We start from the raw sequence: 17,106 nt of genomic DNA on the forward strand, positions 1-17,106 counted from the left end.
ATCTATATATATATCTATCTACATCTATATATATATATATCTACATCTATATTTATATCATTATATCTACATCTATATATCATCTATATCTACATCTATATCTATATATCTATCTACATCTACATCTACATCTATTTATATCTATATCTATATCTATATCTATATCTATATATCTAATCTATATCTATATATCTAATCTATATCTATACATCTATATCTACATCTATATCTCTATCTACATCTATATCTATATCTATATCTATATCTATATCTATATCTATATCTATATCTAATCTATATCTATATCTATATCATCAATATCTACATCTACATCTCTATCTACATCTATATCTATATATCTATATATCTATATATATCTCTATCTACATCTATATCTATATATATCTACATCTATATCTATATCATTATATCTACATCTATATATCATCTATATCTACATCTATATCTATATATCTATCTACATCTACATCTATCTATATCTATATCTATATCTATATCTATATCTATATCTATATCTATATCTATATCTATATCTATCTATATCATCTATATCATCTATATCTATATCTATATCTATATCTATATCTATATATCTAATCTATATCTATATATCTATATCTATATATCTACATCTATATCTATACATCTATATCTACATCTATATCTCTATCTATATCTATATCTAATCTATATCTATATCTATATCTATATCATCATCTATATCTATATCTATATCTATATATCTACATCTATATCTATACATCTATATCTACATCTACATCTCTATCTACATCTCCATCTATAGCTATGCAGATATATGTTTCAAATAGAATAAGTAGCTGTTCTAGACCCATGGCCAGTCCTGTTCCAGGAGCTCTCCTGAGCCCCGTGTCCCTTTTCCCAGCTGCTCAAGGCTGGTGATTTCCCTTCTCTGGAACATTCTGTCCCTGCCCTGCCGAGCTCTGCCAGCAGCTCGGCCTGGCACTCCGCGTGGCACCCGGGGCAGCGTTTGTGTTTTATACCCAGAGCTGCCTGTGCCATGTTTGCAGGAACTGCCAATATCTAGAATCCATACTGGACAGCGTGTCCTAAACCTACAGAAAAGTGTCACCAGCACAGCGAGGCATGGAGGGCGAGGAGAAGGAGAAGGTCAGGACACACCCAAATCCATCTTGTCCCCTTGAACCCCAGTCTAAAAGCCCCAAAATTCTGCTTTTTCACCCTGTGTTAACTCATCTACCACACTGCTCAAACCCTTGTGGTCTGTAATTCCTCACACAGAGTTGGCAGCTTTTTCCACAGGCTAAAATCCAAGCCACGGGTGTTTGTGACTTAGTGCCAGGGCTGGGGACAGCCAGGGCAGCCAGAGGGGTGTGCTGGGCTCCCACATTTGGGAGCAAAACACAGACTGGGACCAGTGTGTGGATCAGAGTCTCCTTTGGGGCTCCTTGTGCCATCAGAACCCAGAGCCACCCGGGCACGGGCCCCAGCATGACTGACTTTCCCTGCCAGTCCTACTAAAAAACTTCAGTTTTGTCATTTGGAGCTGCTAAAAGGGACACGGGGCTCAGGAGAGCTTGTGGAACAGGGCTAGCCATTGGTCTAGAACAGTTATTATATTTTTATAAATATATATGTATATGCAGAGATATAGAGAGATGTAGATGTAGATATAGATATAGATATATAATAATGATATATATATAGATTATATATTGACATATAATGATTAATTTTATATATATATATACACACTGATACAGATATATATATATATAGATACATATAATGATTACTGACAAAAACCAGTTACAGTGACAAGGTATATCATTAAGGACAACCCAAACCCATCATTTTACTTGTATTGACGTAGATATAGATACATCTACGAACACACATATAAAATAAATAAAATATATATTATTTATTTGTCTATTTATGATGTTGGATATAAGTTGTTTATTGTATCTGACATAACACAGAGGGTAACCTTTTATCCCAGCCAGATTCACGTGGCCTAAGGCACTGCTTTAGCAAACCATTGGCACACCTCACAATCCCATTTGCTTGGGGGTAATAAGGTATATGAAAAACCCCATTGAATACCTTCTTTTTTGGCCCAGTCTTGCACCATCACACTGGAATTGAAAAGACAGAAATCCTCACAAACACAAAAGAGTTTGATTTTCAGCCTTAGAAGAAGCCTTGAGTGATGTGAAAGCAAAGTACACAGACATTGAGCAGAGAAATCATAAATTTATGTTTCTACAGTTATAAGTAAGAATATGCCTTAAATAGTAAGAAACTGTGTTAGATAATGAAGGGTTTTATAGTATATAATGTAGTAATGTGATTGTAATAGAATAAGCTAAGAGTTCAGATATTATAATAGAGAAATGTATGTGTACATGTACTCAGACCTTATTAGATGAAAGTATTCACATTGCAGTAGAAAAAAAGAAAGGTGACAGGTCAGAAAAGCAAAACACACTCTGTGCTGCCTGGATCAGAAAATTCTGCACTGTCTTACAGCACAGAACTTGTGACCATCCCACACCATAACCAACAACCTTATAAATCTCCTGGCCTTGAAGGCTGACGTTATCTAAGCAAGAAACCATTCTTAGTCTGATCGTAGTGTCTTTAATTAATAAGGGAGCCTTTAATTAATACCACAACAGGCACATTTCCCTTTGCTTGCACTGCTGGCTCCTTTTGGCCCTGCTCCTCTCCAGTTCCAGGCTCTGCACCCCAGTGCCCATCCTCGTCCTTGGCCGCAGCCATCCCCAGCTCCAGAGGCTGAGCTGAGAGCAGGAGCACCCAGGGCAGGAGCAGCTCCGTGGCTCTTGTCTGCCTCGCCTGCCTGGAGCCCAGCTCTGGGATTTTGTAGGATTTGAGCCCCTTTGAGCTGAGGCACAGCCCGTTTGTGCACTGTCACTGCAGTCCCCTCTGCGTGCTGCCCTTCTGGACACTGGCCCAGACTGAAAGCTCCTGGCTCTTCACAGCTTGCTGCTGTTGAATGTTTTCTGTTTGTCCAAGAGCTCAGGTGAGGGACAATAATCCTTTCTCCCAGGCACTGTTTCTGTTTTCAGTGTCTTTAAGTGCTGTGGAACAGAACCCTAATGCTTCTCTGGGTGCGTGTGGCCCTTTCTGGAACAAATTACAGCAAGTCCCATGTTCAGCAAAATCCCATTCAGCTGTTAGAGGATCACTGGCATGAGCTGGCCCAAGTGATTGCTGGTTTTAACTCTTCTGTCAGCATTTGCAAAGCCTGTTTGTGGCTCTCAACCATTCCCAGTTTTGGATTTTCCTCATCAATGTGTACAAGGGTCTTGCTGTTATAGAAAATCCAGGAATATGATTTCTCCAGTATCCCCAAGCATCTTTTGAGGTTCCTTTTTAGTAGTGGGGGTAGATGTAGCATCTAATTTTGTAATGGTTTCAGCTGGAATTACAGCTTGGCCTGCTACCCCCAGGTTCCAGGAATTCCACCTCTTTAGGGGGGCCTGGGCTCTTAGCTGAGGGCACTTCTATCCCCTCCCCATTTCATCTGTTCTGGAGATCCTGAGCTGCTGTTCTTCCTGCACTTTCTCCTCACCTGCTGCCAGCACATCAGCAAAGCAGTGATAAATCTGTTCTCCTTCCTGAGGTTTTCTTCTGTGGAGTTCAGCTGAAGCACTGTGTGCTCTGCTGGGTGGGTGCATAAACCCCTGAGGCAGGCAGCCGAAGGTGGGTTGTGTTCCTTCCCAGTGCATGCAGGTTTGGGACCATCAAAACCATCTTTCCTGTGCCAGGCTGCCATCCCTTTGTGTGCAGCTTCCTGCAGAGCAGCGGTGCAATATTTGGGGCTGCTGCAGGGAGTGGTTCTGTGTCAGCATCAAGCCTTGGACAATCAATTGCTAAATGCCAGCTCCTGTCTTTGTTTATCACCTGTCAAGCAGGGGGATTGTGAATGCATCCTAAATAGAATGGCCCTTTGTTCTAAATCTTTGATTACTTCATTTATCCCTTGTTTGGCTGCAGGAGGCACAGGGTACTGGTTAATGTTAGTTAGAGACAGGTAAAAGTGGAGCCCTTTTTAGGAGACTGATTTTCCTACCCTTCCCAGAAAGATTACTCTTTTTTGTGTTTTTGTTGGGTCCAAAGGACCAAAGATCCCTGGTTGGCAACTGGCAAAGCTTCCCTTTAAGGATGTCATACCCTAACATGTTTTCTTCATGATCTGCCATCACAAATGTGTGTGAAGTCAGTCACTTTTCCCCAGGTAACCATAAACACACTTGGGTGGTGTAACAGAGAATACTTTTTCCATTAAAGCTAATTAAATGAACTTCTCTATTTTTAAAACCTAAGTTGAGTCTTTTAGCATCCTTGGGAGTAGTTAAAGAGCTCTGAGCTCCAGTGTCAATTTAGGATGCTACAGGTTGTCCAGGGAGGTTTGGGGAGGTTTGGTGAGGAGTGTCCCAGGCCTCACTTCACAGGGAGGTGTTTTTGGGCAGCTGGGAGAAAGCAGAGCAGTGAGATCCCCGTGGAGGCAGGAAAACTCCCAGCAGACAACAGCAGGAGCTCTGTGAGGCCCTGGCACTGGGTGAGCACTGAGGTGCCAGGCAGCAGGGCAGCTCCTGCTGGGTGCCACCTCCTGGTGCCCCTCCGTGTCCTGTGGGAGCCCAGCACACCCCAGCCCTGGCACCAAGTCACAAACACCTGTGGCTTGGATTTTAGCCCGTGGAATAAACTGCCAACTCTGTGTGAGGAATTACAGACCACAAGGGTTTGAGCAGTGTGATATTTGAGTTAACACAGGGTGAAAAGGCAGAATTTTGGGGCTTTTGGACTGGGGTTCAAGGGGACAAGATGGATTTGGATGTGTCCTGACCTTCTTCTCCTTCCCCTTGCCCTCCATGCCTTGCTGTGCTGGTGTTAGCGTTAGGAAACACAAATAATCACGGGATATGATTATCTGCAGGTGCTTTTATTGAGAGCTCTGAAATCAGGGGTACAGACCCAAATCTGACTCTCACACGGCTTTCGAGCTGAACATATTTTATATTCTATCCTTACACAACTCACATATTCATTATTAAACTTACATTGTTCTATTGTATACATTGACACGAGTTTCTCGTGATCTTTCTTAGGTCACTGACCAGAGTTTCTCATGATTATTCTTATGATGAAACAGTAATTATACTTAATTACTAATCAATCATCAATTATCATGTACTAGTTACACGGTGCAGTTCTAGCAAGTCTGAGTTCTCCATGTGCTTAGAGTGTTTGTTTTTCCAGGGCCTACTAAGCTTATTTTTCCTTTTAACCCTAAATCCCCATGATTTAAAAACCCTTTTACTATCATTTTCCCCCCTTTGAAAGTATTTTCACTTCATCATAAGTGCAAATACTTTCACTTGATACAGTCTTTGGTTCCTAAGTTTATACATGTGTTATGGTTTGACACTGGCACAATGCCAGTGCCTTTATGAAAATGTAATTTTTCTCTTGAATGTTGTGAAGTGGAATTGAGAACAGAGTAAAGTAGGCTTAAGCTTAATAACAGGGAAAAAACTTTATTAAGCTATTATTACAAAAGAAAAAAAAGAAAGAAAAAAGGAAAAAAAAAAAAAGCACACAAAGATTAAAATGAAAACCTTGCAAAACATTCTTTTTTCCCACTACTCAACTTTAATAAATTACAGTGAGACACAATCTGGACTTTAATCAGGTTTCTGCTTTCTAGACAATTAATATATAGCTCATTGAGGAACACAGGAGTCTCTCCTGTACCACAGACCTCTAAAGAAGCACAGCTGGAACATCCTGTGTTTCCATGTCACACATGGCACCGCCCGGAGAAAAGTTTGCTATGGTGACTCTTTTCTTTTTCATGTACAGTGTTTTCACTATTAATGCATGGATGGATAGACTGCTTTTAGGATTTTTTTTTTAAGGATGCTTTGCTAAGAGGGGAGAAAATAACAGTTTATTTTTTTCATTGTTTAGGACTACAGTCCCCCCTATTTTCTATTTCCCCTGGGGCTGAGGGTTTAAGAACAGAGATTTTCTTCTCTTCTTTTTTTTTTTTTTGAGGACAGTGGGCACTACTATAAACTCTCTAACTTTTTTTTCTGTTTACTCCTGTCTTTTTTCAGCTGAAGTAGGTTTCTTGACTTACTGGCATCTTCTTAAAACATAGTTTTTCTTGGAGGAGAAGATTGGTTTAGTTTGTGGCTAACACGGAAAAGTCTAGCTAAAAACTACTCTTTGTCCCCTTCTCATTTAGAACTTCTCCTTCTAACATCCCAGGGTCTAAGGTGTCTCTCTTTCTCTTTTTTTAAACTGAGGAGGGGAAAGGAAAATTTATAAAGCTTTTATTTCTTAAGGAAGGGTTAAAAGTTTAAATTCTTTGGATGGCTTGGTGTTTAGACTCTAGCAACTCCTACACGACTGAGCACTTTGTGCCCCCCCCTGCTGCTTTTCTACTGTCTCAGGAGAGAAATTCTGGGGGGGGAACAGAGACATCTTCGATTTTTTTACTCTTTTATCTGCAAGAATTAGCTTGGTTTTAGTTTCTTTACTCTATGGCTTACCTCAGTTAGCCTATGGGCCTTCCCCTCCCCACCCAGCCACGGCCGGGCAGGGGAGAGTTCTGCACTGCACGCTGACTGCAACTAAAGAGAGTGACTTTTCTTGGGAATTTTGCTTCTAACCCCTCTGTGTTCTCAGAGGCGTGTCCACCTTCAATTGGTCAGTATTTAAATCGACCTCTTCCTCCCGGAAAAAATTATTTTTCCGTGTCAAACCACCACAAAATGATGTTCATCAAATCTGGGATTGACGTGGACGTTATCATGGACTGGAGGATCAGAGGATGATGGGTGTGGATCCCGTGTCAGTGCCTTGATTATTTTCTGGTTCCAGGATGTCCTCTTCCGTATTTTTCTTTTTAGGATATTGTAGACTAACCAAATTACTAAGAATACAATAATAGGATTATTACACTCTCAATGATAGATTTAATGAACTCACATTCCACTCTAACCCTTTAAAGACTTTGTCTAACCAGCTCGTAGTCAAATCTTTCTGCTCTTCTTGTACTTCATGCTCTATTTAACTGATTGATGTCATATTCTACATTTGCAGTTACATTTGGGATGTGGATGCAGCAATGATCAATCTGTCCCTTTAAAAATCCACACACTCCATGCTCTTTCAGAAGTAACAAATCTAAGGCAAATCAATTTTGTAAGGTCATTTTTGTGTGGCTTGTAATTGTACATTCAATTCTCTAAATCCTTCCTTAGTGACCCTAGCCATCTATGTACCTGACCTGTAAGTTTGTACAACATTTTTTATTCTGATAGTTTGCTGTAGGACCAAGTAAAGACTCCAAGGCCCACCCAAATTTCACTCCACTAGAGGGTTCTTGCCAGGTTTCATCTTGATTTTCATTATCTGGAACTTCTCGTCTTGTTCTTATCTGCAGAAGTTCATCTTTTCCCTTAAATGGGGACTTTTCTAAATTGGACACAAAGTGGGGAGGCCTAAAGTAATTTCTTTTACTTTCCCATCAACAGGTAGATGGGTTGTCCAGGTACCATCACTTGTTGCCCATACAAATTGTCCTGGACTTCAGAGTGTACTCTTGGTGCATCCTACAAGTATTTTATAATTCACTTTACCCTGTTTGTGTTTGATACCTCTGCAGGCACAACCAATTTGTAAGGCCACTGCCAGTGGTGGAATTTGTTTTATTTCTATGTCATCAGAAGTGCAATCATAAGTTTTATTACATGCCCACCAACTTACTTTGTCTGTCTTTGTTCCACTACTAGTGGCAGTGTTCACTACTGCTGGATTTGTTTCATTTTCTGAACCTTCCCATGTAATGCACCAAGGAGTGGTAGCCATGTACTGGAATTTTTGAAGTATACTCAGAGACCAAGCACTGTCCCAAGGCTCTATTTGACCTTTGTGATCTTCTGCCTCACACCTCCATACCAGAGTGGTTTCTGTAACATTTTCTGTTACCTTTTTATAATGTGGGAAGTAGCATTGCCATTGATTTGGGATGCCCCCGCCCATTCAATTGGATATCCTATTGTGCCATTATTTTGAAGACAGTCTCGTTGACTCAAAGGATGCAACCATTGTCCTATTACTTTCCAGGTCTTACTTACCTGTCTTGATTCTGGTACCTGTTTGCATATTATTGTTTTATTCTTTTGTATTTCAGGCAGTTTTGTCATTATGATTCCCCAGTTTATTGGGTCTCCCGCTGCCTTAGGTATTGGCAGACAGGCACTTATTCTGCTAGTGTTCTGCATTTTGGCAAAATTTTTAACTAATCCAATCATTACATTCTCAGCCCAAATTGCATTGGAAACCTTTATCACCTGTGTTTCTGCCTGCACCTTTCTCTTCATTCTAGAATGAAGAATAGTTAATTGATCATTTTGCATTCCACATCCCAAGGACCATGTAATGAGCATTGGTACAATTACTGGTAACATTCCTGAAACAATTAAACACATCTTATCTGTAACTTTGTTGGTGCACAGTTTACACAGTCCGCAGTCTGGGATGGGCTTTCTTCACTCAGAGTAGTGTACCCAGGAGTCCACTCCAGCTACCTTGGCTGCTGTAAAGGTGGTCAGTAGTACCTGATGGGGTCCAGTCCACTTCTCTTTCAATGGCTCTTTGTTCCAATTCTTAACGTACACCTCGTCTCCTGGATGTATGTCATGGACAGGATTCTCGAGAGTCAGCAGCCTGTTCCACATGAGGATGCTCTGAAGCCATGCTGAAGTTTTCCTAAGAGACAGAACATAGTTATATACTTCCTGTTTTCCTGCGATGTGTACTTTTGGATTGGGTCCAGGAGATTCCTATGGTTTCCCATACAATATCTCATAAGGACTGACTGACATCCCACTCCTAGGCTTTATCTGGATTCTCAGCAATGCTATTGGTAAAGCCTGTGGCCACTGCAGTTTGGCTTCTTGACATATTTTACTGATTTGCCTTTTTAGTGTCTGATTCATCCCCTCTACCTGTCCACTTGACTGGGGTCTCCATGGTGTGTGGAGGTCCCAAGTTATTCCCAGCAACCTACGTACTTCTTTTACCACCGTAGCTATGAAATGGGGTCCCCTATCTGATGATATCCCTAGAGGTACCCCAAATCTGGGAATGATTTCTTGTAGTAACCACTTAACTGTTTCTTTTGCTTGGTTCGTGTGACAGGGAAGGGCTTCTAGCCATCCAGAAAATGTATCAACCCCTACTAACAAATATTTATAGCCTCGAGTTCTTGGTAATTCTACAAAATCTACCTGCCAATAATCTCCTGGTTCTATCCCTACCCAAACCCTTCCTAGCTGTGCCTGTCGTCTAGCCACTGGGTTATTTTTCAAGCAGATCTCACACTTTGACATTATTGATTTTGCCATTGTTAATATTCATACTGAGACCAAATAACATTTTAGAAATTTTACCAATGCCTTTGCACCCCAATTACATTCGTTATGTTTAATTTGTAGAACCTCCCTTATTACCAAGGGGGGTACCACTATCTGTCCGTGTGCAGTTACATACCACCCTTCTGGATTCTTCTGTGCATTCAGCAACTGTCCCAATTTCTCATCTTCTGCTGAATATTTTGGCTGTGGAGGTAAATTGAATTGAGATACATTAAGTTTTAAAGGGACCAATCCCATTGTTGTCTGCACCTTTCGAGCAGCCTGTCGAGCTGTCCAATCTGCCTTTCGATTTCCCTCACAAATTTTGGAGTTTCCTGACTGATGTGCTTTACAGTGCATAATTGCCACTTGTTCAGGTTTTGTTCTGCTCCTATCAGCTGCAGAACTGCATCTTGATGTTTAATGTGCATCTCTTGAGACGAAAGCAGGCCCTGTTCTTTCCATAGGGCCCCATGCACATGCACTACTCCAAATGCATATTTTTTTAATTGGTCCATAGGTTCACCTTTTTCCCTTCACTTAATTCTAGTGCTGTGGTTAAAGCAATGAGTTCTGCCTTCTGGGTGGATGTATTTGGTGGCAATGCTTTTGCCTCTACCACTGTACTGATTGTTGTTACCGCATATCCAGCGGGTCTGATTCCGTTCTCCATGAAACTGCTTCCATCTGTGAACAACTCCCAGTCTGGCTGCTCTAGGGGGACATCTTTCAGATCTGCTCTAGCTGCACAGGTGTGTTCTGTTACTTCCACACAATCGTGTTCCAATGGGCTTTCTTCAGATGTTGTACCTAGGAACAAGGCTGGGTTCAAAAGGTTAGTTGTGTTTAATGTTACATCATCTTGCTCCATTAAGATTACCTGGAATTTCATCATTGGACTCAGGGAGAGCCTTCTGCTCCAACACAGTAGTTACCAAATGTGGTACACAGACATCTATGTGCCTTTCCATGGTGAGCTTCCTGGCTTCTTGTATCAGGATCACAGTGGCTGCGACTGCCCACAGACGTGAAGGCCATCCAGCACTGATGTTGTCAAGTTGTTTGGAAAAGTAGCCCACCGGCCTTTTCCAGCTTCCCAAACGTTGGGTTAAGATTCCCAATGCCAGATGCATCCTTTCATGTACAAACAGCTGAAAATTTTTGGACAAATCAGGTAACCCCAATGCAGGAGCAGTTGTCAAGGCCTCCTTTAGATTGAGGAAAGCCTCCTTCTGTGGTTTGCCCCAGGTAAATGGCTGCATCTTCTGGGCCTCATACAGGGGTTTTGCAATTAGTCCATAGTCCATGATCCACAGGCGGCACCACCCTGTCATGCCAAGGAAGACTCACAGCTCGTTTAGATTCTGGGGCTCTGGAATGGCACAAATAGCTCAAATGTGGTTAGTACCCAGTTTTCGCTGCCCTGGTGAGATTTCACCTCCCAGGTAAATCACAGTCTGTTGGGCAATTTGTGCTTTTTCTTTAGATACCTTATATCCTCCCATTCCCAGTGAATTTAAAATCTCAATTGTTACATTTTTGCAGGTTGTTTTCTCCTCTGTGGCTATCAGTATATCACCAACATACCGTAGCAGCAGGTATTGTTCTCTCAGTACTTGCCCCCTCACCGTCCAGGTCTCCAACTCCTTTGCCAGTTGGTTTCCAAATAGGGTGGGACTGTGCTTGAATCCAGGTGAGCTGGGTCTTTCTTCCACTTCCTGGATTTTCCCATTCAAAGGCAAACAGGTTCCTACTTTCTTTGTCAAGGTGTATGCAGAAAAAGGCATATTTTAGATAAATTACTGTAAACCATTTCTATGTCTCTTTCACAGATGTTAACAATGTGTAGGGATTGGCAGCCACTGGATAAATATCCTTAGTTATTTCATTTATTGCTCTCAAATCCTGCACTAGTCTATACTCACCATTGGGTTTCCTCACTGGAAATATAGGTGTATTATATTCTGATTCACATTCTTCTAAAATTTGGTATTTCAAGAATTTATCAATGATTTTTACTATTCCCTGCCGTGCTTCTGGTTTTATAGGATACTGTTTAATCTGTACTGCTTTTGCCCCTTCCTTTAATTCAACATGTATTGGTTGTGCTAATTTAGATTTCCCAGGTATATCTGTTTTCCATACTGAAGGAATTACTGCATCTTCTACTTCCCTGGGAATAGAGGGAGCTGGTTTTATCTTAATCATTAAAATTTTTCCTGTCTTTGGTTCAGGTATTTTCATTAAAAGTTCCCCATTCTCAAAGGTTATCATCGCATCAAGTTTTGCCAATAAATCTCTACCTAAAAGGGGAATTGGACACTCAGGCACACACAGGAATTCATGTGTCAGGACCTTATTTCCAAAACACAGCTCTAAGGGTTGTAGGAATGGCCGATTTTCCTCCTTCTGTTGTTTGTTTGTCCCCAATTTGCCCTTGCAAATCATTCAGTACAGAATACGTGGCCCCCGTATCCACCAGGAATTTTACTGCTCTGTCACCTAGCTGTGTGGTCACGAAAGGTTCCTTGCTATTTTCTAGACAGCTGCTGTATTGTCCCACCACCATTAATTTTGCAATATCTTGATCCTGGCTTGGCTGGTTGCCTTGGTAAAACTGGTTTGGACTCTCATTCTTCCAGTGACCTTCTTGCAGGCAAAAAGCACACTGGTTAAATCCTAATTTTGGCACAGCAGTTCCCCCATGTCCCCTGCCAAGTCCACCTCCCCTCCCTCGTCCACGGCCACCTTTGTGGTTGGGTTTTTTTTGTTTGTTTGTTTGGGTGTTTTTTGTTGTTGTTGTTGTTGGGTTTTTTTTGTGTGTTGGTTTGGGTTTTTTTTCCCTGTTTTTTTCTTTTTTCTTTTTCTTTTTTTTTTCTTTTTTTTTTTTCTGAATCTTGAGTTTTCTTTTCCCTTGTATTACTGCTAAGAGGTTTTGCTGTTGCTTTTTACTTATTTCATTGGCTGCTTTAAGTACCATCTCTTTCTCTGTAGAATCCATTAGGGTGTCTAACATTACTTGTATATCATCCCAATCGGGATTCTGAGTTTTCATAATCATTTTTACCACTCTTGCCACTTTATCAGGATTTTCCCTATAAGTTCCAGCTGACTGTTTCCAAATTACTAAATCCACAGGGGAAAAAGGTACCTTTACAAACACCGGCCCCTCCGCTCCTATTCCCTGTCATAAGGGAGCAATCACAGTCCACTTCTGTCTACCCAGATCTTTTCTGGCCAAAACTGGGGTGGGCTTTGAGCAATTCCAAGTCCTATGAGATACCAGTAACAGATTCACTTTCATCTCCACTATCTCTATCTCCTTCACTTTCATCCGCCCCCCTTCTATGCATCACAGTTAAATTTAGATCATCTCCAGGGGAAGAGGGGACAGGTGATGGTGGAAGAGGAGGATAGGGAGAGAAGGGTTTAGTGGGTGAAATGGGACTAGGCAAAATAGGATTGGGTGAAGCAGATGATGAAGTGGGGGTAGGGGCAGGCAGGATAGGGTTAGGTTCCCTTGGTCTTGCAGGGGTTATCTGTGAATCAACATCTGTATCGTTACTCAGACTTTCTTTCAATGCAAAATGTTCTAAACAACGTTTCTCCTTCACACAAACCTCACACTTATCACTTGTGCGTGCCTTAACTACCATCAATCCACATTCAACCTGCCATTCTGGCTTATCTCACAAGAAGAAAAACAAATCAATATACGGAACCTCATCCCGTTTTCCTTCGTGTTTACAAAACAACATCAATTGCAAAATAGTGTTATGTTGCAATGTTCCATGCAGTGGCCATTTTTCACCACCTTCCAAAACATATTCTGACCACCATGTATTATATGTATTAACTTACTCCTACATAAGTCTTGCCCAAAATTATGTTGTTTCCAGTGTGCTACTAAGCACCCCAAAGGAGAAGAACGTGCTATGGGGGCATTGCTGCCCAAGAGACCTTTAAGCTTCTCCATATTACAGCCACAAAACACCACAGAATGCTGAACCTGCAACGCTTTTGTGATGTCTAACGGACGGCGCCCTGCAGTACCACAGGAATTCCTTTAACCCAACCCCACAGGAATTCCTTTAACCCAACCAAGCATGGCTTTTGCTGCGTGTTATTGGCAGGTTCCACACCAAAGCACCTTACCTCTCTCCAGGGGACCCTGTGAGCAGTGGAGGGTTGCAGGGTTGATGGGCTCCCTGAGAATCCCTCGGTGCCGGCTGCAGCGTGGTCGGGTCGTGGGGTCCTCAGCAGCACTGCAGGGTCCCACTGGGTCACCAAAATGTCAGCGTTCAGAAAAACACACATAATCATGGGATATGATTATCTGCAGGTGCTTTTATTGAGAGCTCTGAAATCAGGAGCACAGACCCAAATCTGACTCCGGCACGGCTTTCGAGCTGAACGTATTTTATATTCTATCCTTACACAACTCACATATTCATTATTAAACTTACATTGTTCTATTGTATACATTGACATGAGTTTCTTGTGATCTTTCTTAGGTCACTGACCAGAGTTTCTCATGATGATTCTTACAATTAAACAGTAATTGTATTTAATTACTAATCAATCATCAATTATCATGTACTAGTTACACGGTGCAGTTCTAGCAAGTCTGAGTTCTCCGTGTGCTTAGAGTGTTTGTTTTTCCAGGGCCTACTAAGCTTATTTTTCCTTTTAACCCTAAATCCCCATGATTTTAAAACCCTTTTACTATCACTGGTGACACTTTTCTTTTGGCTTAAGATAGAGACTCACTGACATAAATGATAGGTATTGGCACAATGTTTTAAACATAATACACGTAGATTTTAGTATAAAATGCAAACACCACCCTGGAGGGCAGACAGAATGGCATGGCTGAGCTGCTGGCCAGAGCTCAGCAGGGAGAGAATGTTCTAGAGAAGGGAAAATAACCAGCCTTGAGAAGCTGATGCTGTGAATTCCAGACTCCTCCTTTGGCTGCAGGGCTGGGAAATGAGGATTTTACACTCTCAGGGTCACCCCAACACCACAGATCCCGAGATGTCCCTCCCAGCAGCTGCCCTGGCACTCACCCTTCCCACCAGGGCCCGTAGGACAGCCAGGCTGGGGCTTGCTGGACTTGGTGGCTGCTCAGGATGGTGCCAGGTTCCAGTTCACACCAGTGACAGCTGTGTGCACCCTGGGGCTCTCAGGAGTTCTCCTTTCCACACTGTGCAGGAGCTGGGACACAGCACCCCACATCAGGCATTGAATCCTGGCTGCCTTTTAGGGCATCTGTTGGAACTCAAAATGTCCCTCAGACATTTTTAGAGGTTCCAGGCCTTGGTCAGAAGCATTTTAGACCCTGGCAGGCAGCTGCAAACAGCTGTGATTTTGGGTTTGAGCCATGGGATGAGTTACCAACTTTGAGGGTGGAACAAGCACTCACAAAGGGTTAGATGGGATAGTAAAAGTAGTTACAAAACAGAGGGAAATTTTTTAGTATTGTACAGGGGGGTTTTAGCACCTGTCCAGGGGGGCTTTTACTTTGTACATGGGGGTCAGGAGTTCTAAGATGGAGGAAAGTGGGCTGATCCTGTTCTTCCTCCTTCTTCTTCCTCACTTCCATGTTCTTGGTGATGCTGGCACTCACAGATTGGTTTAGAGTAGAAAAGCACTTTGTAATATAGGTAGTAGGTATTGGGGGAAAACTATAAACATGTAATACGTAATATATCATATAAAAGAGAACAGCAGCCCTGGGTGGGGAGAGAGAAGAAGACACAGACAGAGAGGATGTCAGGGTGTGTGTGTGCCTCTGCCTGAGCTGTGAGCAAACCACAGCAGCTCAAGGAGAAAATCTTTTAGATAACTCACAATAAATTGCCTTGAGACCGAACAGCAAGAGCCTGTGCAGTTTTTCTTTGGAAGCACAGCTTGGAGGAGGAATTTCACCAGCACATGGGACCCCAGAGCAAGGCTGGGTTTCCCACAGGCACCTCAAAGGATCCTCCTCAGGAAGGCTGAGCAGGACTCCTGCAAACCATCCACGCCTGGAGAGAGGTGCAGAGAGGGGTTTGAGGGCTGGAAGAATTCCAGAGAGAGTTTCTCTGTCGGGTGGAAGTGACTTAAATGTGGAAGTGAAAGCGTGGCGAGGAGCAGGAGCTGTGGGGCCAGGAGGAATGGGGATGGAGTTCTGGAGCTGGTGGCAGTTCCAGGGAGCCCCAGCTCCTGCTCTGGGCTGCGAGGAGGCCGAGCAGCCCCACCTGGTGCAGGTCCCCCTCTGCCAGCGGGTCCCGCAGGGCTGTGCTTGCCTTTCAGCTCCGGCGTCAGGAGCCTGGAGGAGGTTTGCCTGCAGGTGACAGACCTGCTGCCCGGCCTCAGGAAGCTGCGGGATCTGCTCCCAGAGCACGGCTGCCTGCTGCTGTCCCCGGGCAACTTCTGGCAGAACGACCGCGAGCGCTTCAACGCCGACCCAGATATCATCAAAACCATCCACCAGCATGAGCCAAAGACCCTGCAGACGTCAGCCACTCTCAAAGGTGAGGGCTGCAGAGCCAGGGAAGCTGGGAGTTGCCTACAGCTTCATTGTTATTCCATCCTCACTAGTTCCAGCAGCTGGAATGCTGACAGTGCCAATTTGGGCAGTATTTTTTCATTCACAGCAGCCGAAGCTGCCCAGTCTTTGTTGTCTCTCATTTCATATGTGTATTGGAGCCCTGATCTGTATTTGTGAGAAGTGAACAAATCACTCATCAGGCTTCTTTCTGCAGGCAGAAATAGCAGGCTTTTGTTCCTCTCACTCTACACATGCTCCAGCCTGGCTTTTCCCTCTGTCGCACTCAAAGGCTGTCTCATTGTCACAGATAAATCAACATTCATCCTGCTCCAGTGTTTGTTCCAATTCCTTGCACACAGCCCGAGCTGACAATGGATATCATAAAACTATTTCTATCTCTTAACTATAAAGAAACCCTCTGAGCGTGCGTGGGATCATTAGTGGTTCCGTAATGCCAGAGGAAATGCTGGTTTGTACCCAGGCTGGATCCTTTGCTTTTAAAGGAGCTCCAGGGATCGGGCAGTGTGTGGTGTACTGCATTACACATCCCAAAAGGGGCTCAGAACCCCAAAGGAAGTTTACTTTAAAGGTTGTTTTTGAACATCCAGCGTGTGAGCTCGGTGTGACCCCGTCCATGGGAACTGCCCAGAGCTCGGGGAGTGCGGGATGGAGCAGGGATGGGAACGGGGATGGAGCAGGGATGGGAACAGGGACAGGAGCAGGGATGGAGCAAGGATGGAGCAGGGATGGAGCAGGGATGGAGCAGGGATGGGAACAGGGATGGGAACAGGGATGGGAACAGGGATGGGAGCAGGGATGGGAGCAGGGATGGAGCAGGGATGGAACAGGGATGGGAACAGGGATGGGAGCAGGGATGGCAGCAGGGATGGAGCAGGGATGGAGCAGGGATAGAGCATGGATGGAGCAGGGATGGAGCAGGGACAGGAACAGGGATGGGAACAGGGATAGAGCAGGGATGGAGCAGGGATGGAGCAGGGATAGAGCATGGATGGAGCAGGGATGGAACAGGGATGGAGCAGGGATAGAGCATGGATGGAGCAGGAATAGGAACAGGGATGGAGCAGGGACAGG

General features: G+C 43.3%; 1 protein-coding gene across 1 annotated transcript in view; it reads left to right on the plus strand.

Annotated features, from left to right (window-relative positions):
- The window catches only part of SCAP (SREBF chaperone), a 60,473-nt gene that overhangs the window by 21,746 nt on the left and 21,621 nt on the right, over positions 1-17,106 (plus strand). The window contains exon 5 of the mRNA XM_077790073.1: positions 15,777-15,997. Within this exon, the coding sequence (XP_077646199.1) occupies positions 15,777-15,997 (221 nt within the window). The remainder of the gene's footprint in view (positions 1-15,776; positions 15,998-17,106) is intronic.

This window comes from Lonchura striata, chromosome 1, assembly GCF_046129695.1.
Source record: "Lonchura striata isolate bLonStr1 chromosome 1, bLonStr1.mat, whole genome shotgun sequence".
NCBI classification, from domain to species: domain Eukaryota; kingdom Metazoa; phylum Chordata; class Aves; order Passeriformes; family Estrildidae; genus Lonchura; species Lonchura striata.